The sequence below is a fragment of the Podarcis muralis genome, chromosome 5 (genome assembly GCF_964188315.1).
Source record: "Podarcis muralis chromosome 5, rPodMur119.hap1.1, whole genome shotgun sequence".
Lineage (NCBI taxonomy): Eukaryota > Metazoa > Chordata > Lepidosauria > Squamata > Lacertidae > Podarcis > Podarcis muralis.
Genome location: NC_135659.1, coordinates 48835133 through 48856478, shown reverse-complemented (window position 1 = coordinate 48856478; position 21346 = coordinate 48835133). Strand labels below are relative to the sequence as shown.

The following is a 21346-nucleotide window of genomic DNA, read 5'->3' as shown; positions in this document are numbered from 1 at the left end:
GGAGGGACAAAGGTGATTCCACAACATTTCACCTAGTTAATCCAGAAAACATCCTGAGTTGGAATAGCATCGGTACTTCAAATGTTTACGTAGCATGGCCTATGTTGGTAAGGTGATACCTGGCTGCTTTGAGCTGAAGATTGGGGGGGGGGGCAATGTCATGGCGCGTGTGTGAGGTTACATTCGCAATGTGTGACATGCACCTGTGATGGCACACACATGACGCAGATCACATGCTTGTCCCATCTCATGCTCAGGAGGAGCCTGCCACTTGGCTCGGTGGTTCGGACTCCTCTGCCACCTCAATATGAGGGAGCTAAGCCCCCTGCTAAGGAATATTGAAGGGGCTGGTGACACCTCCGCCCCCTATACTTGGTGCAACTGATACCAGCGCTGTGCATGTTCATTCCCACTTCAGTGGGAGAAATGGGCAGGTCACTGTGCAAAGGTTTTAAATCCTGCAGTACAATCCTAGACATGTCCATTCAAAAATGTAGTCACATTGAGTTCAATGGGTCTCACTTACAGGTTGACGATCACTTTCTCTTTTTCCCAATGTCACTTCCACTTCACCACATTTCTGCACCAGTTTGTGATTATTATTATTATTATTTTTTAAAGTCCTCACAAAAATTCATCAGCATTTTAGTGCACATATTTTTATATATGCAATTTTGTGTAATATACACATTTTTTGCAGGCAGTTTTACCATGTTGCTAATACACTTTTGTGCACCCATATGCATTTTCTGCACAACTTTTTAAATTGAAGAACTGCATCGTAAAATTCAATCAAGTGCCTGTTTGCTGGTTTGCATTTTGTTTTGGGAAATGTGAATACCACCCTGGCTCTAAACTGCTATTTGTACTCATATATTATCAATATGGACAGTTATTTTGAAACTGCAGTCTTAATTTAAGATGTATTTATTGAACAGATTTTTAACCTTCCTTTCATGTAAATACTTCAAAAAACCATGAGCATATAACAACTCATTGTTAATAACATTTATATATTAAAGTAGCATTTAAAAGTGGTGGCAGCAGCCAAACAAACTGTTCAAACTGGGTTCATATAGGGAAATAAAGAGTCTTTATGAATAAAGCAATATTCAGCAATATCTATATCTTTCTGAAAAAGAGCAGTATCCAAGTAGATCAAATGGCATCAACATATGACTAAATTACTTAGCGTGTGTTTTTCAGTACCAAAGATTCTGATGACCTCTGAGAAATCAACAATGAATGTTCAATGAATGGATCACAGTGTTAAGCTGTTACCTTCAGTCATAGTTGACCAGTTGTACCGTATTTTTTGCTCTACAAGACTCACTTTTTCCTTCCTAAAAAGTAAGGAGAAATGTGTGTGCGTCTTATGGAGTGAATGCAGGCTGCGCAGCTATCCCAGAAGCCAGAACAGCAAGAGGGATTGCTGCTTTCACTGTGCAGCAATCCCTCTTGCTGTTCTGGCTTCTGAGATTCAGATTTTTCTTCTTCTTGTTTTCCTCCTCCAAAAACTAGGTGCGTCTTGTGGTCTGGTGCGTCTTATAGAGTGAAAAATACGGTAATTATTTATGAAAGGCAGCTTACTGAATGGCCTTTCCCCTTCTGCAGCACTTAGAGGGAGGTAACAAAGATCTTTTTTCTTTTTAAAAGAAACTTTATTTAAAAAATTTAAATAAAGACAAAATACAAACATCATCAAACATACTGATACAAAAGGGGGGAAAGGATATGGATAGGAGGGATGGGAAGATAATACCCTACATTAATTCATGCAATGCATCTTTTATCATCAGAATCCAAGGCACACTGGAAGGATGTAAAAAAAAGAGCATTAATTGAATGAGTGCACAGCTTTTCAAAGCAATATAACATAATGCCGATGAGTGTAAAAAATATGTCACTTAATGCCAGAAGTTTAGGATCACCAGTTAAGAGAGCAAGAATTGAAGCTTTACTGAAAAGGGAATATTTCAATATTGCCTTGATTCAGAAGGGCAAAACTATTCAAAGGGTAGGCATTCAAATATCACTGGCATTTGAGACATGAGTCCTTTGACTTTTTGCATTCTTCATTGCTGAATCTGGGGAGATGCACTACATTATACTGCTTTGAAGAGGACACTACAAAAGTAAAAGAGTATAACAACTTTAACAAAACAAAAAGTCTGAAGTGCATAGCCCCACAACACCTCAGAGCTGGGAGGGCTGTGAAAACCTTCTCCCCTGGTGCACCAGAAACAAAATTGGGAGTGAAGGTGGGGGTTTGTTCACATACTCCACCCCCTCCCTACCCCCAGGGGTGCATTAAAGTAGCCTAATGTCTTGTTTAAAAATTATAATGACTACTGATGTATTTTATTTATTTATTTGCTTGGTCTTGCCAGGTTTTATTACAGGCCTGAAGTGTGGAAGCTTTTATCTTGCCTTTGCCTCTTTGGGTTTGCCAAACAACAGGAAGTGGGGACAGCACCATCTTTGAGTGTTGCTTCTGGAATCGGGATATTCAGATCTCTGAATATGCTCTCCACTTGTTGCTCATCAAAACTGCCTGGTATTTGCCATTTATTAGGACCAGCAACTTAAAAGGAAACCCCGCTGTCTTAGAGCAGCAATATATAAGGAACGATTTCCATTGAGAGAGGGTCTCTGGATCTTGAAACAATTCTAGGGTGACCAAGCCATATTTCAGAATCCTGAAATTGTGCATGGCTTTAAAGATTGCATCTTTCATTTGATATTTCTCAAAGTGGATTACTGTGTTTCTAGGTAATGCTGATGGAGAGCATAGCCCACCTGTTCTGTATGCTCTTTCTGTATCAGTCAGAGAAATAGATACATTTATATTTAAACTTTTTATCCATTCCACTATAAAAGAAATCATGTCTGCTCCCTCCTCCTGTTCCGGAACTGCGCAAAGAGGAAAAAATTCTCTTCCGTCCCAGTTTGAATGTTCCTCCCACTTTAGTTCAAGATCTTCATTTGCCTTTTGCAATAGTTGCAATTCTGATTGAGTAGATAAAGTCATGTTAAGGGCTTCATTTGCTTCTAAGAGCTCCAATGCTGCAGCCCAGTCTGTTGCTGAAACCTTCCTTAATTTGTTTATAAAATCCTCCATTTTTCCTTACTCCTTTCTGATGCTGAAGGCCAGACATCATGTCATCTTTCCTAATCTCTTCAAACAGCCCCAGGCCATCAGCTTCCAATGCTTCTTGTAAATCTTCCTTAACCAGCTTACTTTTATGACCCAACATCTCCCATGACATTACCTTTCTGAAGACAAATTTGAGGAGGAGAATGCTTTTATTTAGCAGTCATTCAATTATAAATTAGCCCCATGTGTATTGGAGATGCTGGGTCAGGCTGCCATTACCCAGAAGATCTTCACTAGAAGATGCTCAACCCAGTCTATGGGTTTGAACCTCTGGTGCCCAAGGGTTCTCAGAAGGGGCAGTTTGTGCTCTGTTTCTAGATTTGCATTTTTTCCCCCTTCAAAAACCTTCAACTAGCATGGGAGGCTGATCGAGCCTTGGGGATCGATCCTTCAGTGCTCTAGAATCTAATCCTCTAAACCGTTTATTTCTGTTTCAGCCCTGCTTAGGGAAAATTCATTAAAACAATACATAAATGGTTTTTAAGCCCGCATGCCAAAAGGATGCCCCCCCTTTTGTTGGTGGGATTGCAACATGTAAGGCTCTTACTACCTGTGGTGGAATTGTGTGTATGTAACCAAACTTTGGGATTCAGTGGTTTTTGAACTCAGCACCATTACCAGACAAAAAATCTACAGTATATGGGCCCCAGACTGTGTTTACTTTCCATGCTATCTGGAGATAAGTTGGATCCTCCTAACAGAGTTGTGCTCAACCCCTGAAACTCTTCCCCAATTGGCTTGTGGGCGGGCCTTGTCCCGCTCCAAGCTGGTGGTGCCACAGTTATGCCACTGGCCTTTAGCCAATCGGCATTGTGGCAAAGGTTGGGGGTTGGGGGTATCTATTTGGCAGCTCTCTCTCTCTCTCTCTCTCTCTCTCTCTCTCACACACACACACACACACACACACACTTATCCTCACCGTCTTAGTTTCAACCACATTCTCCCAGCAAGATCTAACTAGTCACATTGCTCTAGGGATTGCTCCTAGGCCACAGTGCTGCAAAAACCTCCCTGACTCCATCAACTAAAAATGTGAAGCTGGAAAACCTTAGCCCTCTCAGGATTTGGTGAATGCACTCCATGCCACAAGCAACTGAAAAGCAAATCACAATAGTGGCTTATGAGAGAGCCACTTCCGCGCTAAGAAGGAGGTGGGGTTGCGGGCTTCGCGGCCCCTCCATGTATGCGGCAGCCCCACGCGATGGCGGGGATTCCCAGCCGTGTCACTCCCTACCTGGCCAATCGGCTGGCTCAGGGGCGGAGCCTGCCCTATAAAGGCAGGACAAGGCCTGGGATATCCCTCTTTGCCACCCACCAGCTGTTCCTGCTTTTTCCCACCCTCCTGCCCTATAAGGTTTTCTTTTTGACCTTGCTATGGACCTTGGTTGGTCACCGTTGAGGGGCCTGGTAGGAATTTTTCCACTTGGCAAACTGGCACCAGCCACTTGGTTTTCGCCTACCTCGTAGCAATTTGTCACAACTTCCTGGGTTTTGGCGGTTAGGCATTGGTTTAGTTCTGAAGATGGAAGAGGGGAAGTAGCGCCATCACCTGCCCCACATATTGAAGGGTAGTCTGCTAAAGGATAAATGGTTAAAGCTATGGAACATAGGATTAAAACTTACCACTTGTCTGACCTTGAAGGAAACTATATTAAAAATGACGCATAGGTGGTATATTTTGCCAGCCAGGCTAGCAAAGATGTATAGAATGAAAAATAAGAACTGTTGGAAATGTGAATCGAAGGAAAGAAACTTTTTCCACATGTGGTGGTTATGTGAAAAAGTTAAAACTTTCTGGGAAAATATATATAATGAGTTTAAAAAGATTTTTAGATACACTTTCCAAAAAAACAAAACCAACAGAGGCATTCTTGCTAGGTATGGTTGGAGATGATACAGTGGTGCCCCGCAAGACGAATGCCTCGCAAGACGAAAAACTCGCAAGACGAAAGGGTTTTCCGTTTTTTGAGTCGTTCCGCAAGACGAATTTCCCTATGGGCTTGCTTCGCAAGACGAAACGTCTTGCAAGTTCTTGCGAGTTTGTTTCCTTTTTCTTAAAGCCGCTAAGCCGTTAATAGCCGCTAAGCCGCTAAGCCGCTAATAGCTGCTAAGCTGCTAAGCCGCTAATAGCCATGCTTCGCAAGATGAAAAAACCGCAAGACGAAGAGACTCGCGGAACGGATTAATTTCGTCTTGCGAGGCACCACTGTATAAAAAAGAGTGACCAGAAACTGTTCCTTTATGCTACTACCACGGCGAGAATATTACTTGCACAGAAATGGAAGAAACATGAAATACCCACAGTTGAAGAATGGCAGTGGAAACTCATGGAGTACGAAGAAATAGCAAAATTGACTGGAAAAATCAGAGAACAGGGCGATGAAGCATTCCAAAGAGACTGGATGAAATTTACAACATACATAGTAAAGAACTATACACAAATAAAGAAATCATTCGTTTTGGATTTAAGAGTATTGAACAAACATATTACAACAATTGAAGGATGTACATTAATGAAATTTTGTTTTGTTTTTGTTTTGTTTTTTTATAAATTTTTATTAAGCATTTCAGCACAACAATTTGTCAAAAACATATCAACCTTATTTCCCCCCATAAATTTCCCTCCCCCCTCCCTAAAAAGAACCCACCCACCCTGACTTCCCTCAGTTCCTCTCTCTGGTTTTTGAGCACATGTTATTTTCTGCATATTCTAAAATTGTAATGATCCTTAATTTATCTATCTATATGTTACCAATAGTAAATTTGGATTTGTTTATTCAAAACCTGCCAATGAGTTCAGTTCATTTTGTTGTTTCTTTAAGTACCGGTACTTTGTAAAAGGTTCCCATTCTTCTTTAAAATCACAGTTGTCCTTGTCGTGTAATTTATGCATCAGTTTCACCAGTTCCACATAGTCCATCAGTTTTTCTTGCCACAGTTCTTTTGTCATGATTTCTTCGTTCTTCCAGCCTTGTGCAATTAAGACTCTTGCCACCATTGTCGCATACATAAATATGTTCTTCAGTTTCCTTGGCAGGTCTTTTCCTACAATCCCTAACAAAAATGCTTCAGGCTTTTTTACAAATGTTAATTGGAACATTTTCTTCAATTCATTATATATTATTTCCCCCAAAAAATTAATTTCACTACAATCCCACCGCATATGATAAAAAGTTCCTTCTTTTTCCTTACATTTCCAACATACATTTGAGCCAGTTTTGTACATTCTTGCTATCTGAACTGGTGTTATATACCATCTTTACATTATTTTCATATAATTTTATTTCAATAAAGAACAATCTGTAAATTTTAAGTCAGTTTTCCACAGTCTTTCCCAATCTTCAAACATTATGTTATGGCCTATATCTTGTGCCCATTTAATCATAACTGATTTCACCTCCTCGTCTTTTGTTTCATTAATGAAATTTTGAATAGTATTATTCCATAGTATTAAGTATACATAGAATGTAAACATGACAAATGTGTAAATATAAAGAAAATATAGAGAAACTAGAAGAAGGAGGGAAGGAAGTACAATTTTGTTTAGAGTTAAAGTATTAAGGTTAAAAGAAATAAGGTATGTATTATGTAGGCGAAATTTGGAAAATCTCTAAAACCAATAAAGATCATTTTTAAGGGGGGGAGCACCTCCTTATAGAATTCTCTGATATATCAGTCAAGTTTCTTCAAGAAGAGGTGTATCCCATTCTCAGACTTCAGGACCATCTGAGGGATAGGAATGGGCAGCTTTGATGGGTCTGGCAGGATTTCAAAGCGAAGCAGCGTTAGAGCAAGAGCTACTTTCATCTCATTCATAGCAAATTGTTGCCCGATACAGTTCCTAATCAGAGTGGAAAAGGGCTATGAATATCATCAAGTGATCAAATTCAAATGCATCTCTGTCTATACTAAATGAGGTCAAAGTAGTAGTCCGTGATTTTTGCACACTGAGTATGGGTGACACCTACTTTCTGCCTAATTTGCGAATCCCACACTTAACCTGAGAAAAGAGCTGTATGAATTGTAAAGCTTTCTGAAAGACAAAAGGTTCTCTATATTTGTTGCACACATGTTCTTCCTATAATTCTTAAAGTCATGCTTGGTAGACCTTGCCTGGGGACAAAACACAAACTTTTCTTCTCCTTCTCAAAAAAGTCAATGCTATTAAAAAGGGTGTGTTTCAGACTCACCTTGATCCAGCTGCAAAAGGGATGAATGAATGAGGATGTCTTTGAGATGGGTTGTCCGCAGAGAATCTTGTAGGATCAAATACCTAAAGTATACAAGGTTTTGGGTACCTTATTAATGGTTGTTGCTTGCTAAATTGCAGCATTACTTTTGACACGAGAGGAGATGGATATATAGGAGAGCTAAATAACGCATATTGTTCAGGGAACAATAAAAAAGAAACACCATTGTTCCAAGTGTGATGGGGAAGTGTATATATTTGCATCCTCTAGGTTTCCATTGCACCATTGTAGGCAGCTGTTGGAGCTTCCTAAAATAAGAGCAAGATCTATTGATCTGAAAAGCTAGTAAACACGCAGAACTTCCCCATCTTTATGATGATCTATATCCACAGCTAGATATGTTACTGTGGTTAACAAAACAGGTTTACTTATGTGGCAAAATGCTTCAGCTTCCGCCTTTGTCAGCTGCTAAGGTGGAAGCCAAAATGTTTTGCCACATAAATCTCTTTCATTAATCACAGCAGCATACCTATTGTTTTAGTGATTAACTGTACCGCTTTGGCGGGAAGGTAAACGGCATTTCTGTGTGCTGCTCTGGTTCGCCAGAAGCGGCTTAGTCATGCTGGCCACATGACCCGGAAGCTGTACGCCGGCTCCCTCGGCCAATAAAGCGAAATGAGCGCCGCAACCCAAGAGTCATCCACGACTGGACCTAATGGTCAGGCGTCCCTTTACCTTTACCTTTAAAAAGAATTGAGAGCAAGCTTGTGGGAAATGCACGTAGATACCAAATACATGCCCACTATTTAATGGCAATATAGGCTTCCATATGGTTTACAGAGACTAAAAGCCAGTTATATAAACATTAAAATCAAACCATCCACAATTAAACTATACAAGAAGATTTATGTGAATGGGCATTTGCTGCATCACACAGAGGCCCATGTGCATCCTAGAGCCTTGTAGAACTTCAGAACATACTGTAGTTAAATGCTTGAATTTAACTATATAGTTACATACCCTCCAACAGGTTGAGACCCCAAACCAGGACGTGCTCCCATGCATGTCACGTGACCCTCACAAGACCATGGAGCCCAAAAGATGTGCTTCGGGGGGGCTGTGTTCTCACAGCTCCCCAAAAATGCATTTTGGGACACCACACAAGATCACAGCCCCACAAAATGCTTATTTGGTGCAAGATCTCAGCGTGAAATGGCGCAAGATCATGCCCAAAATGGCCACTGTGCTCTTGCAGGGAAAAACAAGATGTCTCTTTGCCCCCGTACGTTGGTAGGTTTTGTGGTTATTCTTTTCCCTTATATAAAAGGAATTATTTACCTCAGGGTCTTGCCATACACTTGGGTTTTTATGAACACAATGGATGGCAACTGAAACTCTAAATCCTGTAAAAGAAAGAACAGGAGAATACAGTGATTACATCATTTTAGAATTGTGAGTGAACTGGAACTCACCAAAAGATCACAGACCAACAACTAATGCTATGCACCCAAGGAGTTTTGGACCTTATATCATCGAGGGGCTTGATTAAAATAGCTCTTCAGATTCTTGGCTATGTTTCTGTTGTTGATGATTATATGTGCATACAGTGGTTTCAGCAATGGATTTCCCATGCAAACTGCACGGATCAGCAGTTAATTAGCAAATCTGCAATCAAAGTGCAAACTAATAAATATGGGTAAACCTCATTTTATTGTGCTTCACATATATGGTTCCGCACAAGGAGGATGCTGGTGTAGCTGAAGGCACCCCTGCCCCTTTCCAGGGAAAGGAAGCCACCCGCCTCTGCCGCCTTTCTTCTGCCCTTGTATTGGTATGTGCACATATCCCCCTGCAAGGGACTGTCAGGATGCTGTCAGTGGCTCCCAGCTGGTTGCCCAGGAAAGTATAAAGACAAGAGGAAGTTTCTTACAGATCTTTTTTATTTCAATCTTTACAGAGGCTATAGAACCCAGCCTCTTGGATAATGGTGGTGTCTGAGTGACTCTTCACCCACCCACCCCCAGTCTCTCCCACTTCCTCATTTGTCATTCTCATCATCTCCTCTATGAGCTCTTTGCTCGCCTACTTTTAAGGCTCTCTGGGTTCTGGAAGATGGTGGGTCTGGAATGCTTTCTAATGACAATGTGTCAGCCAGGTTCCCTCTGGCTCTTCCCATGATTTCCCAACTTTTACCCTCATCTGCCTCTTAGTTGTGACCTCCCTCAAACCCTTGTTGTAAATCTAGACTGTCGTCCTCTTCCTCCTCCCTGGAAGGTTCAGGATGGGGAAGCGGTCTCCACCATTCCTCCTCTGCCCAGTCCATGACAGGGCCTTAGACAAGTTGTCCATTGCTATGTTCCTAACCAAGTGGTGATTGAAGAAATGATCTATATTTATTTGCACTTCCTCTTTTGGTGCTTCTTGGGGATATCTGAAATCAGCTGGAATTGCTGAAGTTCAGTCAGTATTACTATGATAGTAGTAGCTAATCTGCGATCCTCCAGTTCTGGTTGGTTTGCAACCCCTATCATGGCTGGCCATAATGGATGCAGCTTATGGAAGTTGGCAGTCTAGCAACATCTGAAGGCTCACAGTCTAGTCACCCTGGATTTATACTGAAGTTCTGAGCTGCAATCTAATTTCAGGGTTAGAGGTTCTACAATGAGTAAAAGGGAATGAAAAACAGAACTTCGCTCTTAAAGAAAATATGCAAACCTTCAGGTAAAGTGCGTCCATCGAAAAAAGTAATGGGTTCCCTCAGTTGTCGGGACACTACCGGAACTGGAGAATTTAGTCGGAGACTCTCCTTTATGCACATTGTGGTATAGGTCATCTTACCAAGATCATCCCTGAAAGTTGCAAATAAAGCCATTCATCTTTCTGCTGGCAAAACACTGGGTGTCGATAGCAGTGCAATATCTGGAAAGCATTCTGTTAACCTTATCAAATGTCCAGGCTTGAGTTTTCTTTTCCCTTCTACCACCAGGAGTGGCAGCTTGGCCCCGTGACCATGCAGCATGCATGGCCCTAGCACCAAAATTTGTGGGTGCCTGGCACCTTCATGGGGAATATTATGGTTGATCAGGCACCCAGGGCCCCAAGGAGTTGGCAGCTATGTCTGCCACCTTGTATAATAGGAATAAAAACCACTAACTCAAGTGGTCACTGGAGAGAGTTCATATCACATATCTTAGTTGGGTTCTTGGGTTTTGGGGGATGATGTCAGGTGAGTAACAGGTTGATCTGGCCTAGGCAGAATGGCTTCAAAAGCCAAATTGGAAAGCCCATAGGTGGGAAATTCCCCACCCATTGATTAAGAAGTGCCTCCCACCCAACTTTCCTTCTCTGAAACTGGCAGCCTCCCCCAGCTGCTTTTCAGTTGTTGTTGTTGTTGCTGCTGCTGTTGTTTTTAAAAAGAGTAGGAAGACTTTCCATAACATTCTTCTCAAGGTTTTCAAGTTTGGACCTCAGTTTAAGTCACTCGGGGGTGGGGGATCAAAGGCAAACAATATTGATCTCACCAATGGATGTCCTCTCGATCCCCAAGAATGTCTTTGATTTCTTCTCTGCATTTCTGCTGGTGCTCTGGGTGCTGAGCCATAGAATGTAGGATCCAGGAGATTCCACTGGCCGTAGTATCATGGCCTGCAAACATGAAAGTGTCCACTTCAGCGCGCAGGTCTTCATCAGACAACCCAACTCCATTTTCATCCTGACAAAGTAGGGGATAGGTAATCAGCAGCTAACTCGATAATTCAAAGAAAAATATCGTGATTGTGTTTTATATCAATAGACATGAAGAGGAAATGTAAATGAAAACACCAGCCCAAAAAGTGTCACAGTAATGGGATTCTTAGATTTGTTCTACAGATTGGCTTCTGCTTCAGTGGCCCACATAGTGGATTATTCCTCTGTGTCTTGAGCAGGAAGTGACCACAGCCATCTGGTTTTGCCATGATTAACAATTTTGCAGTTCAACCTCACTGTCCATTCCCCCCCTAATCTGTAACTCTTGTAGACTCAAAAGGCCCATAAAATGATACAAAAGGATGACAAAGGGGAAGCTGACACTTCTGTAGTCCCCTAAAAAGTAGGGGCAGAGTTGTCACCTTTTCTCATCATTAGTACTACAGTAATGGACCTGGTGTAGGGACGTGGGTGGCGCTGTGGGTTAAAGCCTCAGCGCCTAGGACTTGCCGATTGAAAGGTCGGCAGTTTGAATCCCCGTCGCGGGGTGCACTCCTGTCGCTTGGTCCCAGCGCCTGCCAACCTAGCAGTTCGAAAGCACCTCCGGGTGCAAGTAGATAAATAGGGACCGCTTACCAGCGGGAAGGTAAACGGTGTTCCGTGTGCTGCGCTGGCTTGCCAGAGCAGCGATGTCACGCTGGCCACGTGACCCGGAAGTGTCTGCGGACAGCGCTGGCTCCGGCCTCTAGAGTGAGATGAGCGCACAACCCTAGAGTCTGTCAAGACTGGCCCGTATGGGTAGGGGTACCTTTACCTTTACCTTAATGGACCTGGTAAAGATGTCCTTTCTGTGCAATTCGTAAAGAGAAGATCAAGGTGAACTATATTTAATCAAATATCTGGCCAGCTGTTTGCTTTGTGAGCCAGTTGTAAAAGATGTGTAAGGTAGAGGATGCTAAAGTGCTTCATATAAATTCTTACCTTGGCACAAAGAAGAATGTCCAAAAAATCCAAGCGTCGCTTTTTCTGGATCTTTTCAAGTTCCCTTTCATTCTTAAGTGATTCCTTCCTCTCTGCAATTACTTTTTCTACATTACAAAATAAAATTACATCAGCAAGAACATATCACATTTCTTTCTCATTATTTCTTTAACCCCATATTACCCCTTGAGTTTAGGTCAGGTGGCAAATATTTTAAAATATCCAAAATGAAGGTTACTTTAAAATGCAGCTAATATACAACTGGCAGTGCAATCAGGCAATGGAGGGGCATGAGAGAGTCATGTAGCCACCATGGTATCCACAGCCGTCCTTCAACACAAGGCAGAAGCCTGATTTGGGTTACACCTGACTGCAGTTGACCTAGTGACTGGGCCTGAGGCTATCAAGTGGGACTGGCATGGGATCCTGTGGATTCTTTGCCAGATCAACCCCTCCACAGGTTACCACTAGCAGAAGGACCTTCAGTGGACAGAACAGGGAGCCTCATACCAGTGGGGTGATGCTTACACCCCTCCAAGAGTGGAGGGAGACCTCTGTCCCATCCAGCTCTCCCAGTATGAGGGTATGGATTGCACCCTAAAATGTTGCATTAGGTCCAACTGTAATTTAGCAGGTGCCATCTGATTGCAGATAATCTCCCTGGACACTGAAGCCTTATTAGGGCTGGACAGAGGATGCTAGACGCTCGAGGAGTAGCAAGGCTTGTTCCCATGAGTACCAGAAGGAAAATAAGACTGCAGTCTTATATTCATTTACCTGATAGCATCCCATTGAATGCCATGGGTTTTATTTCTGAGCAGACATGTACAGTACTGGATTGCAGTGTAAATTATGCAATGTCCTTAAATTGCATAATTTATACTGGTTACAAAGGTTGAGTTGTCTTTCTGCATAATTTTGGAGAACTTATAAAGCAACAATGAAGAGCTGCTCTTGAACACCAGCAGAGACCCTTTTCCTGCACTTAGTGACCCTGTACGAAAGAGTATTTGAGAAAGAGATTCCAGAACTTTCAGCTTAGATGCTCTCAGGCAGGTTTGCTTGAATCCCAACACTACCGATTTTCAACATCAAGCAATGGATAAAGGACAGAACTATTAGCTCTTGCACAGTTGGGACCACCCTCGGCACCACTCACGACGGACGCCAACAGGTAAGCCCCGCTGCACATAATCAGTCACATGATGTGGCTCACGCACACCACTTGAATGGCGATGCCTATGTATTTGGTGGGGGAGCCCCCTCAGAGATTTCATTGGAAGCTCCTAGGAGTTGGCTCCTATGCCACTCATTATCAGTTAGATATCCTGTTGAACCAAAGGACTTGCTTATAGTAGTCCATTTCGGTAAAGCTCGCATAGGAAGAAGAGAAGAATCTGTCAATGTCTGTAAGATACCTGTATGATGATGTGCCAAGCTGCAGGCTTCCTTAAAGCGCCGTCCTGACAGGGTGCATGAATAGATGAGCTGATTCCGCAGAAATGCTGAGGTGACTCTCTGAAACACTAGGAGAGTCATATCTTGCACAGCATTGACATAATAATCCTGCTCTCTGGAGGAAAAGAAAAATGGAATATTTCAGATAAACAGATATGGGCCATGCCACCAAGAACCTTCAATAGTATTAATTTGACAGTACTAACTTGTCCGTCTGACAGCTACTCTTGTAACTGAATGCACATTTCATGATGCTGTCAAGAGTCATTAAACTGACATGGTCAAACATCTCCAAAGACTTTGTGGGGTCCTCTGCAATCAGCTTCTCCCATTTATCCTGATGTGAGAAACAGGTGAGGAAGCTTAAGTTGCTTGCTTTGGGCAGTATCCAAGTAAATAATCATGCTAGAACAACGATTACTCTCTGTACATTCCCTGAATCATCCCCAAGTCTGCTACAAATGGTTGGGGGGATTTAAGGCAGGGGTGGAGAGGATGAGAATGTTCCATTGCCCTAGGAGAAATCCTTGTGTAGGCAGAATATTTGCTTTTGCACTCCACCCACCGCCTGAAAGCTCTGTATCTTTTCCTTAAAGGTGGAAGTGCTTTGAAAGCATCATATCTGATATTTCCCAAATCCCTTATTCAGTTTCATTGCGCCTGTGTAGCAATGTGAAGTGCCCTTGTGCAACATGCACCAAGCCATGCGCCTGTGCGCTAGTGTACAGCAATGCCACTGGATTTGTGCCACAGATGAGTGTGACTGGTGGTTGCTATGATAATATATATCATGTCAGGAGCACTGTAAGGTAATCTCATGGGATACAACTCCTAATGCTTTAAAAATGCAATATGCTGAGTTCTCATTATATATGTGTGCAACAGATTTCTAGGTTCTTTTGTGCAACTATGTTTCAGGATGACCATGGGGCTACTTGTGCACAAATTACTACTGCACTGTATATGAAATGTATGGGGGGGGGGATCATGCAATACACATGGTACAGATGAGTCTTTGGAAATTCAAAGAAAAGACAGACTTCTCTGCTGGCAACCATGTGGAGGAATGCGGGTCATGTCTAAGGTGCCTGGGCACAGAACTGATGGAAGTGATAAGGCATAGTCTCCATTATTTCATTGACAGAGCTCAGTATTTTGAATAACATGCTACCATTTGGCTGAATACACACACAAACTGGACTGGGGTAATTCTTCCCAGTAATAACTGATACAGAATTGAGTATTTATAATATCATTTCTTTTGCAATGTGAGAATAGGTTAATTACCAGCATAACTTTGACTGAATCTGCAATTTGTGCCACATAGGGTTTCAAAATGTCATAGTGGAAAGCTGGTGTTAGCAATCGCCTGTGCTGGTGCCACTTGGGTCCATTTAAGACAAGCAGTCCTCTCCCTATGGGTACAAATAGCAATAGACTAGTTAGAGTGTACATAGCAAAGGATTCATGTTATTACACCCACTCTTGCCATGATTTGTCCCCTTTGATTTTTCAAATCCTCTTGCAAAGATATTTGCACAGTGCAAAGCTCAGTATGTTTGTTGTTGTTGTTGTTGTTGGTTAGTCGTTTAGTTGTGTCCAGCTCTTCGTGACCCCATGGACCAGAGCACGCCAGGCACTCCTGTCTTCCACTGCCTCCCACAGTTTGGTCAAACTCATGTCAGTAGCTTCGAGAACACTGTCCAACCATCTCATCCTCTGTCGTCCCCTTCTCCTTGTGCCCTCAATCTTTCCCAACATCAGGGTCTTTTCCAGGGAGTCTTCTCTTCTCATGAGGAGGCCAAAGTGTTGGAGCCTCAGCTTTAGGATTTGTCCTTCCAGTGAGCACTCAGAGCTGATTTCCTTAAGAATGGATAGGTTTGATCTTCTTGCCAGTGTGGTGTAGTGGTTAAGAGCGGTAGTCTCGTAATCTGGGGAACCGGGTTCGCGTCTCCGCTCCTCCACATGCAGCTGCTGGGTGACCTTGGGCCAGTCACACTTCTCTGAAGTCTCTCAGCCCCACTCACCTCACAGAGTGTTTGTTGTGGGGGAGGAAGGGAAAGGAGAATGTTAGCCGCTTTGAGACTCCTGAAGGGGAGTGAAAGGCGGGATATCAAATCCAAACTCTTCTTCTTCTTCTTCTTCTTCTTCTTGCAGTCAATGGGACTCTCCTCCAGCACCATAATTCAAAGTGTTCAGTGGGTCTTACTCATGGGAAATGTGCATGAGATCTCAGCCTAAGAAAGCAATTTGTGGGCTGTAGCATATTCACAGATTGATTCTAGAGAACTTCGTTAACATAAAGAAAATGTCATTTTCCTTTGCACCTTTATGCAGTGCATAGTACTAAGTAGCAAGAACCTCCCACTGATCTGTAGAATACTGTTTAATTGCTATAGAATTCATCAGTGGGGAAAAGCCAATGACTCCAAGAACTGTGTAACAGCAATAACAAGAGATGTAGGAAATGCCAGAAGAAAGAAACTTAGGTTTGTCGTCAAAATACCAATAAGAGCTATGAAACAAAAAATTGCAGAGAGAAGAGATACCAAATATCATTATGTTCTATGCAAAATGCATCATGGGCTGTCCCTTGAGTCCGCTAGATGACATCGCAAGGGATCGTTGCCTTAGGAGAGTGAGAAAAATTCTCAGGGATGACTCACACCCCGGCCAGCACCTCTTTAATCTTCTACCCTCTGGCAGGACATATAGAAGTATAATCAGCCGTACCAACAAGCTAAAAAATAGCTTCTATCCGTGGGCTGTTAGGCTGTTGAATGAAAAATAACATAGTGAAATTGACTTGCAAGGTGGTGTGTTGTTGAATAAGAGATTGAGTGTTTTTTTGGGGGGAGGCTCGTTAAATTTCATTGTACACAGGTTGTACAATGACAATAAATGTATTATTATTATTATTATTATTATTATTATTATTATTATTCAGAAAAAGAGATGAATGGATTGGTATTAGCTAATGTTAGGCTGTGGTGCCATGATATAATAATAATAATAATAATAATAATAATAATAATAATAATAATAATACATTTTTATTTATATCCCGCCCTCCCCAGCTGAAGCCGGGCTCAGGGCAGCTAACAACAATAAAATAATACAACATTCTAAAATCATTTCATTATAAAATTAATTCAGATCAAATTGATGGCAACCATTGGGCTATATGGGATAATCCTTAAATTCATCCCTTAGACAAGTAGCACATTACAAACCTAGATGCAACTGCCCATAAAATCAGTACCATATGACTAAAATCTTTGTCATATGGGACAGTACTGGGATGGGGACAAGGCACGGGGTAGCAAAGTTTATACTGCATGCCCAGACCAGCAGGAACACCCATGGAACCCAAACAATGCCATCAACATGCCCCATACCATGGTACCATACCCCTAAGTGGCAGTGACACGGCTGTCGAGAGGGCAATGCTTCACTTCCCCAACCATTCTTCCTGAAAGGAGAATTAAAACTCTCCAAAATGAAATCAAGTTAAGGCTTGGGTGACAGTTAAGATTGCAACGCCCTTGTATTCTGTAAATGACAACGACGCGAAGACAAGTAACTCGTACACATACCGATCCAAGGAAGCAAGGGCTCATAGATATCTTTAGCTTTAGGATCTAGAAAATTAGAAAAGTCAAACATACCAATCAGTGTCACAAATTTAAATTTACAGCAAGAGTTAACATTTTCAGCACTCATGTTGGAAATCTGTTAAATTGTGTGTTTTTTTAATGAAAAGATGAGAGACACAGTAAAGTTGAGCCACAAAAATGTACACGTTTTGCATGGCAATCAGTATTATTTAGATGTATGTATGTGCTATGGCAGGATGCGGGTGGCGCTGTGGGTTAAACCACAGAGCCTAGGGCTTGCCAATCAGAAGGTTGGCAGTTCGAATCCCCGCGATGGGGTGAGCTCCCGTTGCTCGGTCCCAACTCCTGCCAACCTAGCAGTTCGAAAGCATGTCAAAGTGCAAGTAGATAAATAGGTACCACCAGTGGCGTAGCGTGGGGGGTGCAGGGGGGGCCGGCCGCACCGGGCGCAACATCTGGGGGTTAGGGTTAGGGGGCGCAAATCCACGGGTTAGGGGGCACAAATCCACGGGTTAGTGGGTGCAAATTACTTGCCTTGCCCCGGGTGCTGACAACCCACGCTACGCCACTGGGTACCACTCCAGTGGGAAGGTAAATGGCATTTCCGTGCACTGCTCTGGTTCGCCAGAAGCGGCTTAGTCATGCTGGCCACATGACCAGCTATACACTGGCTCCCTTGGCCAATAAAGCGAGATGAGCACCACAACCCCAGAGTCGGTCACGACTGGACCTAATGGTCAGGGGTCCCTTTACCTTTTTATGTGCTATGGCAAGCCATGTCTAAGGCCTGTGGTATTCCTCCTCTGTGATACCACAAGAAACTATAGACCTTTCATTATTTGCCTTGTGAGACATTTCCTTATCATGGCAATTCCACATCCATTAATCTAACCACATAAAGGTTTTAGAAATCTTTTATCTGTGATTAAGATTCATATCGGTTTTTTGTTTTTATCAGTAAGTCCCCTTGAACTTATTGATCAGGGGAAAAGGTGGGGTACAGGCAAAACACGCACAAGCACCCCATTTACATGGAGGTTACATTCCAAGGCATTGTGCAATTAAGTGAAATTGTGTGCCTTTGAAACAGCAAACACCCCGTTCCACACCACCCCTTTTGTGACCATTTTGTGATATTCTCAGGTTACTTCTGGGTTCGGTGCAGTGTGGATGTGCACAGTTGCACACATATTAAATGTGCATAAATGGGGCGTTTACTGTATAAATTAATTATTAGTATTATAGACACATGTTCATAAAATGAAGCAGAGTCTGGAGCATGTTCTTTAGAACATTCTGTATCTAGAGGTGCATCATCATCAACAACATCATAATTTTATTATTTCTACCCCACCCAGCTGACTGGGTTGCCCCAGCCACTCTGGACAGCTTCCAGCAAAATACTAAAAACATAATAATAATAAACAACCAACATTAAAACTTATTAATAAAGTGGCCATGTGGACCTTTACAGAGGATAGTCCTCTATTTGAAAGCAAGCTCTGTTTAAGCAGCTCTCTGGTCCAAATGTGGTTTAAGGACAAAGAATCTTGAGAAGGGAGAGCAGGAAGTTAGCAATTAGTTGGCACCCGGATAGCAGACTGAGCAGACACATAATTCACCTGGTCACAATTTCCCCCCACTATGGCAAAATGTATTTCTATTTAAATTATAGTAATTATTTCTAAAGTTGCACATGCAAGTTTTATGCATCTCCTCATTTTTGTTGATGCACAAATGGCCACCCTACATATAAAAAATGAATTATCCTCAATGAAACACACTTACCGTTTCTGCTGAATAAAGTTTTGGCGTAATCAGGGTGAGTGATAACTACAGCAGGAACAAAACCCCCAAACCATCTGGGGAAAGCGTAAGGGAATTTTTCAGCCCACTTCTCCATCATGTTCAGGTCCTCTGCATGACTGGTGATCTGCAGTGATAGGATTTCCATTTTTAGTTGCACTCCCGTCTCTTTCAAGTGCGACACGTGACCTAAGCTGGGGAAATGATTTGAGAACTTTCATCTACCTAATTCTCTTCAGTAGGAAATGAATGGGGTACCAAGCACATCTCAAAGAGGTCTGCCAGTTTCCATGCACAGTCTCTCCGTATGCAGGTGGTTTTTTTTCATAAATGCTTGCTAGTGTTTGAAGAAGCCTGTCCGTTTGATAGATTCAGGGAAGCCACAACCACTCATAAACAACAATTCCAGTAATGTAAGGGACCAATTTAAAATAGAAACATCACCACCTGGCCCCACCCCCACCCACCATGGCCCCCTCCACCTCTCCCCCCCCCCTTTCTTCCTAATGCAACACTAATGTCTCAACAAATGAAACTGACCTGCGGAAAATGTAACTTGAAAAAAGAGACATTGCACATACCGTATTTTTTGTTCTATAAGACTCACTTTTTCCCTCCTAAAAAGTAAGAGGAAATGTGTGTACGTCTTATGGAGCGAATGCAGGCTGCGGAGCTATCCCAGAAGCCAGAACAGCAAGAGGGATTGCTGCTTTCACTGCGCAGTGATCCCTCTTGCTGTTCTGGCTTCTGCGATTCAGAATATTTTTTTTCTTGTTTTCCTCCTCCAAAAACTAGGTGCGTCTTGTGGTCTGGTGCGTCTTATAGAGTGAAAAATACAGGTACTTTTGCAAACCAAGAAATCTTTAATAAAAATACATTAAAAAGAGACCAATTTAAAAGTATTTAAAACACAAGTCAAACGGTGCCCCCATTATACCCAAATTTCACCCAAATCTAGCATCTTTTCCAAGCTCAATTGTCCACACACATATACTGTATCTTTTTGCTTACCTGGTGGATATTACCATAGAGCCAATGGCTGGGAGGACCTGGGAAACTCTCCAAAGTTTTGAGCAATTTTTGTCTCTTGAAATATAACTGGGTGGATTTAATCACCACATAAACCAGACAGAAGCCAGCACATAGTTGCACGATCTGGAAAGTGAGACTTGCTGTTTTCTCTGTTGTGAAAACCATGATGGTAGTGTCTCTAGAGCTGTGGCTTGAGATGTCTTGTGTCACCTTCTCCTTTTATTCTTCCAAGAATAATTACTGTAGCCAATAGTCAGGGAGATGACAAGCACACACTTGCTATTGCATAAGCCTCCTGTTGCAACCTTGTTTGCTGTTTCTCCCATAATAATCACCCCATTCATAATACTTGACTTGAAGAAGCCCTGAAGGAAAATTTTCAGTTTACCATCTCATCTAGCCTTTGACCTGCTTCAATTAAGAGAGTTTATTAAACAGAGTAAAGGTGAAACTTCGTTGTATGTTGGATATCAATTACAGAAATATGTATACATTCCATGGTTATGAATCACATTCTAGGATTCACAAGGAGGACCTTCACCCAGTTGGAATACTGAGCTTCCCTTGGCTTCTTACAGGTCACAGATTTTAATCTCAGGTGAAAGGTGAGCATATAGCTCCATTTCAATCTGGATTCAGATTTGGTTTGGGGACTAACATAAACTTTGGTCACCTTGTTGGACAATCCACACCAAGAGATCTGAACATGGAGAGTACTTCCTTCTTGGTTTGGTAGACCTTTCAGCTGTGTTTAATACTTGATAATCAAGGTTATCTTTCTCATGATGGGAATGGGCAGAGGATAAACCATTTCACAGTATTTCTGGTCCTTCCTTGAGGGTTGGTGCCAGCTCAAGGATCATCCCCTACCTCCTGTTGTCTGACATCTGGATCGCTGGTGGGCAACCTCAAGCCTATTAGGTAGTTTGGATTGAAAGGGTACTAGAATAATGAGTCCAACACCATATAATAAGCCAGTGACAGAGGAAGATTTTTACATTAGGTCTCCCAATCCTTTGATGTGTTTGCTTCATTTCTATGAATGTGTTTCACTGGAAATGTAATATAAGCCCATGTCCTGACTCTTGCAAGCTACTTTTCCAACATCCAACTTCTTAAAAGTAGCCAACATGGTTTGGTTCATTCATGCCATAACTTCCAAGGCAGGTAACAACTCATCTCTGTGCTCTAGAAGATATCTTCCAAGCAAAAGATCTGCTTGCCAGTCACACCACAGGTTTCAATAAGCAAGGAGTCTATGTGCCACAAGAACTTACTACCAGAAGGCTATAAAGATAGGCCCATATTTCTTGCCTTACAACCCTGAACTGTGTGCTTTCAACCTGTACCCACAACTCATTGAAGTAATAACACTGAGAAAGTGGTGATTCATACAAGTGTGTCCAATAGTCAAAACA

At 42.2% G+C, this 21346-nt stretch overlaps 1 protein-coding gene across 2 annotated transcripts; it reads right to left on the bottom strand.

Moving 5' to 3' along the window:
- Positions 1–6829: 6829 nt before the first annotated feature.
- LOC114598346 (cytochrome P450 4A2-like) lies at positions 6830–21060 on the bottom strand. 2 transcript variants are annotated; one of them, XM_028732022.2, is made up of 13 exons: positions 21025–21060; positions 19908–20051; positions 18879–19023; positions 17070–17114; positions 14761–14888; positions 13676–13810; positions 13434–13581; positions 12016–12122; positions 10869–11059; positions 10063–10196; positions 8686–8750; positions 7348–7430; positions 6830–6998 (listed from the first exon to the last, which is right to left on the bottom strand). In XM_028732022.2, the coding sequence occupies exons 1-13, from the start codon at positions 21058–21060 to the stop codon at positions 6830–6832; spliced, it is 1530 nt and encodes a 509-aa protein (XP_028587855.2). The 2 variants fall into 2 exon arrangements, with proteins under 2 accessions (XP_028587855.2, XP_028587853.2); XM_028732020.2 differs by lacking the exon at positions 21025–21060 and having other exon boundaries at positions 13434–13588; positions 13680–13810; positions 19908–20093.
- Positions 21061–21346: the final 286 nt, after the last annotated feature.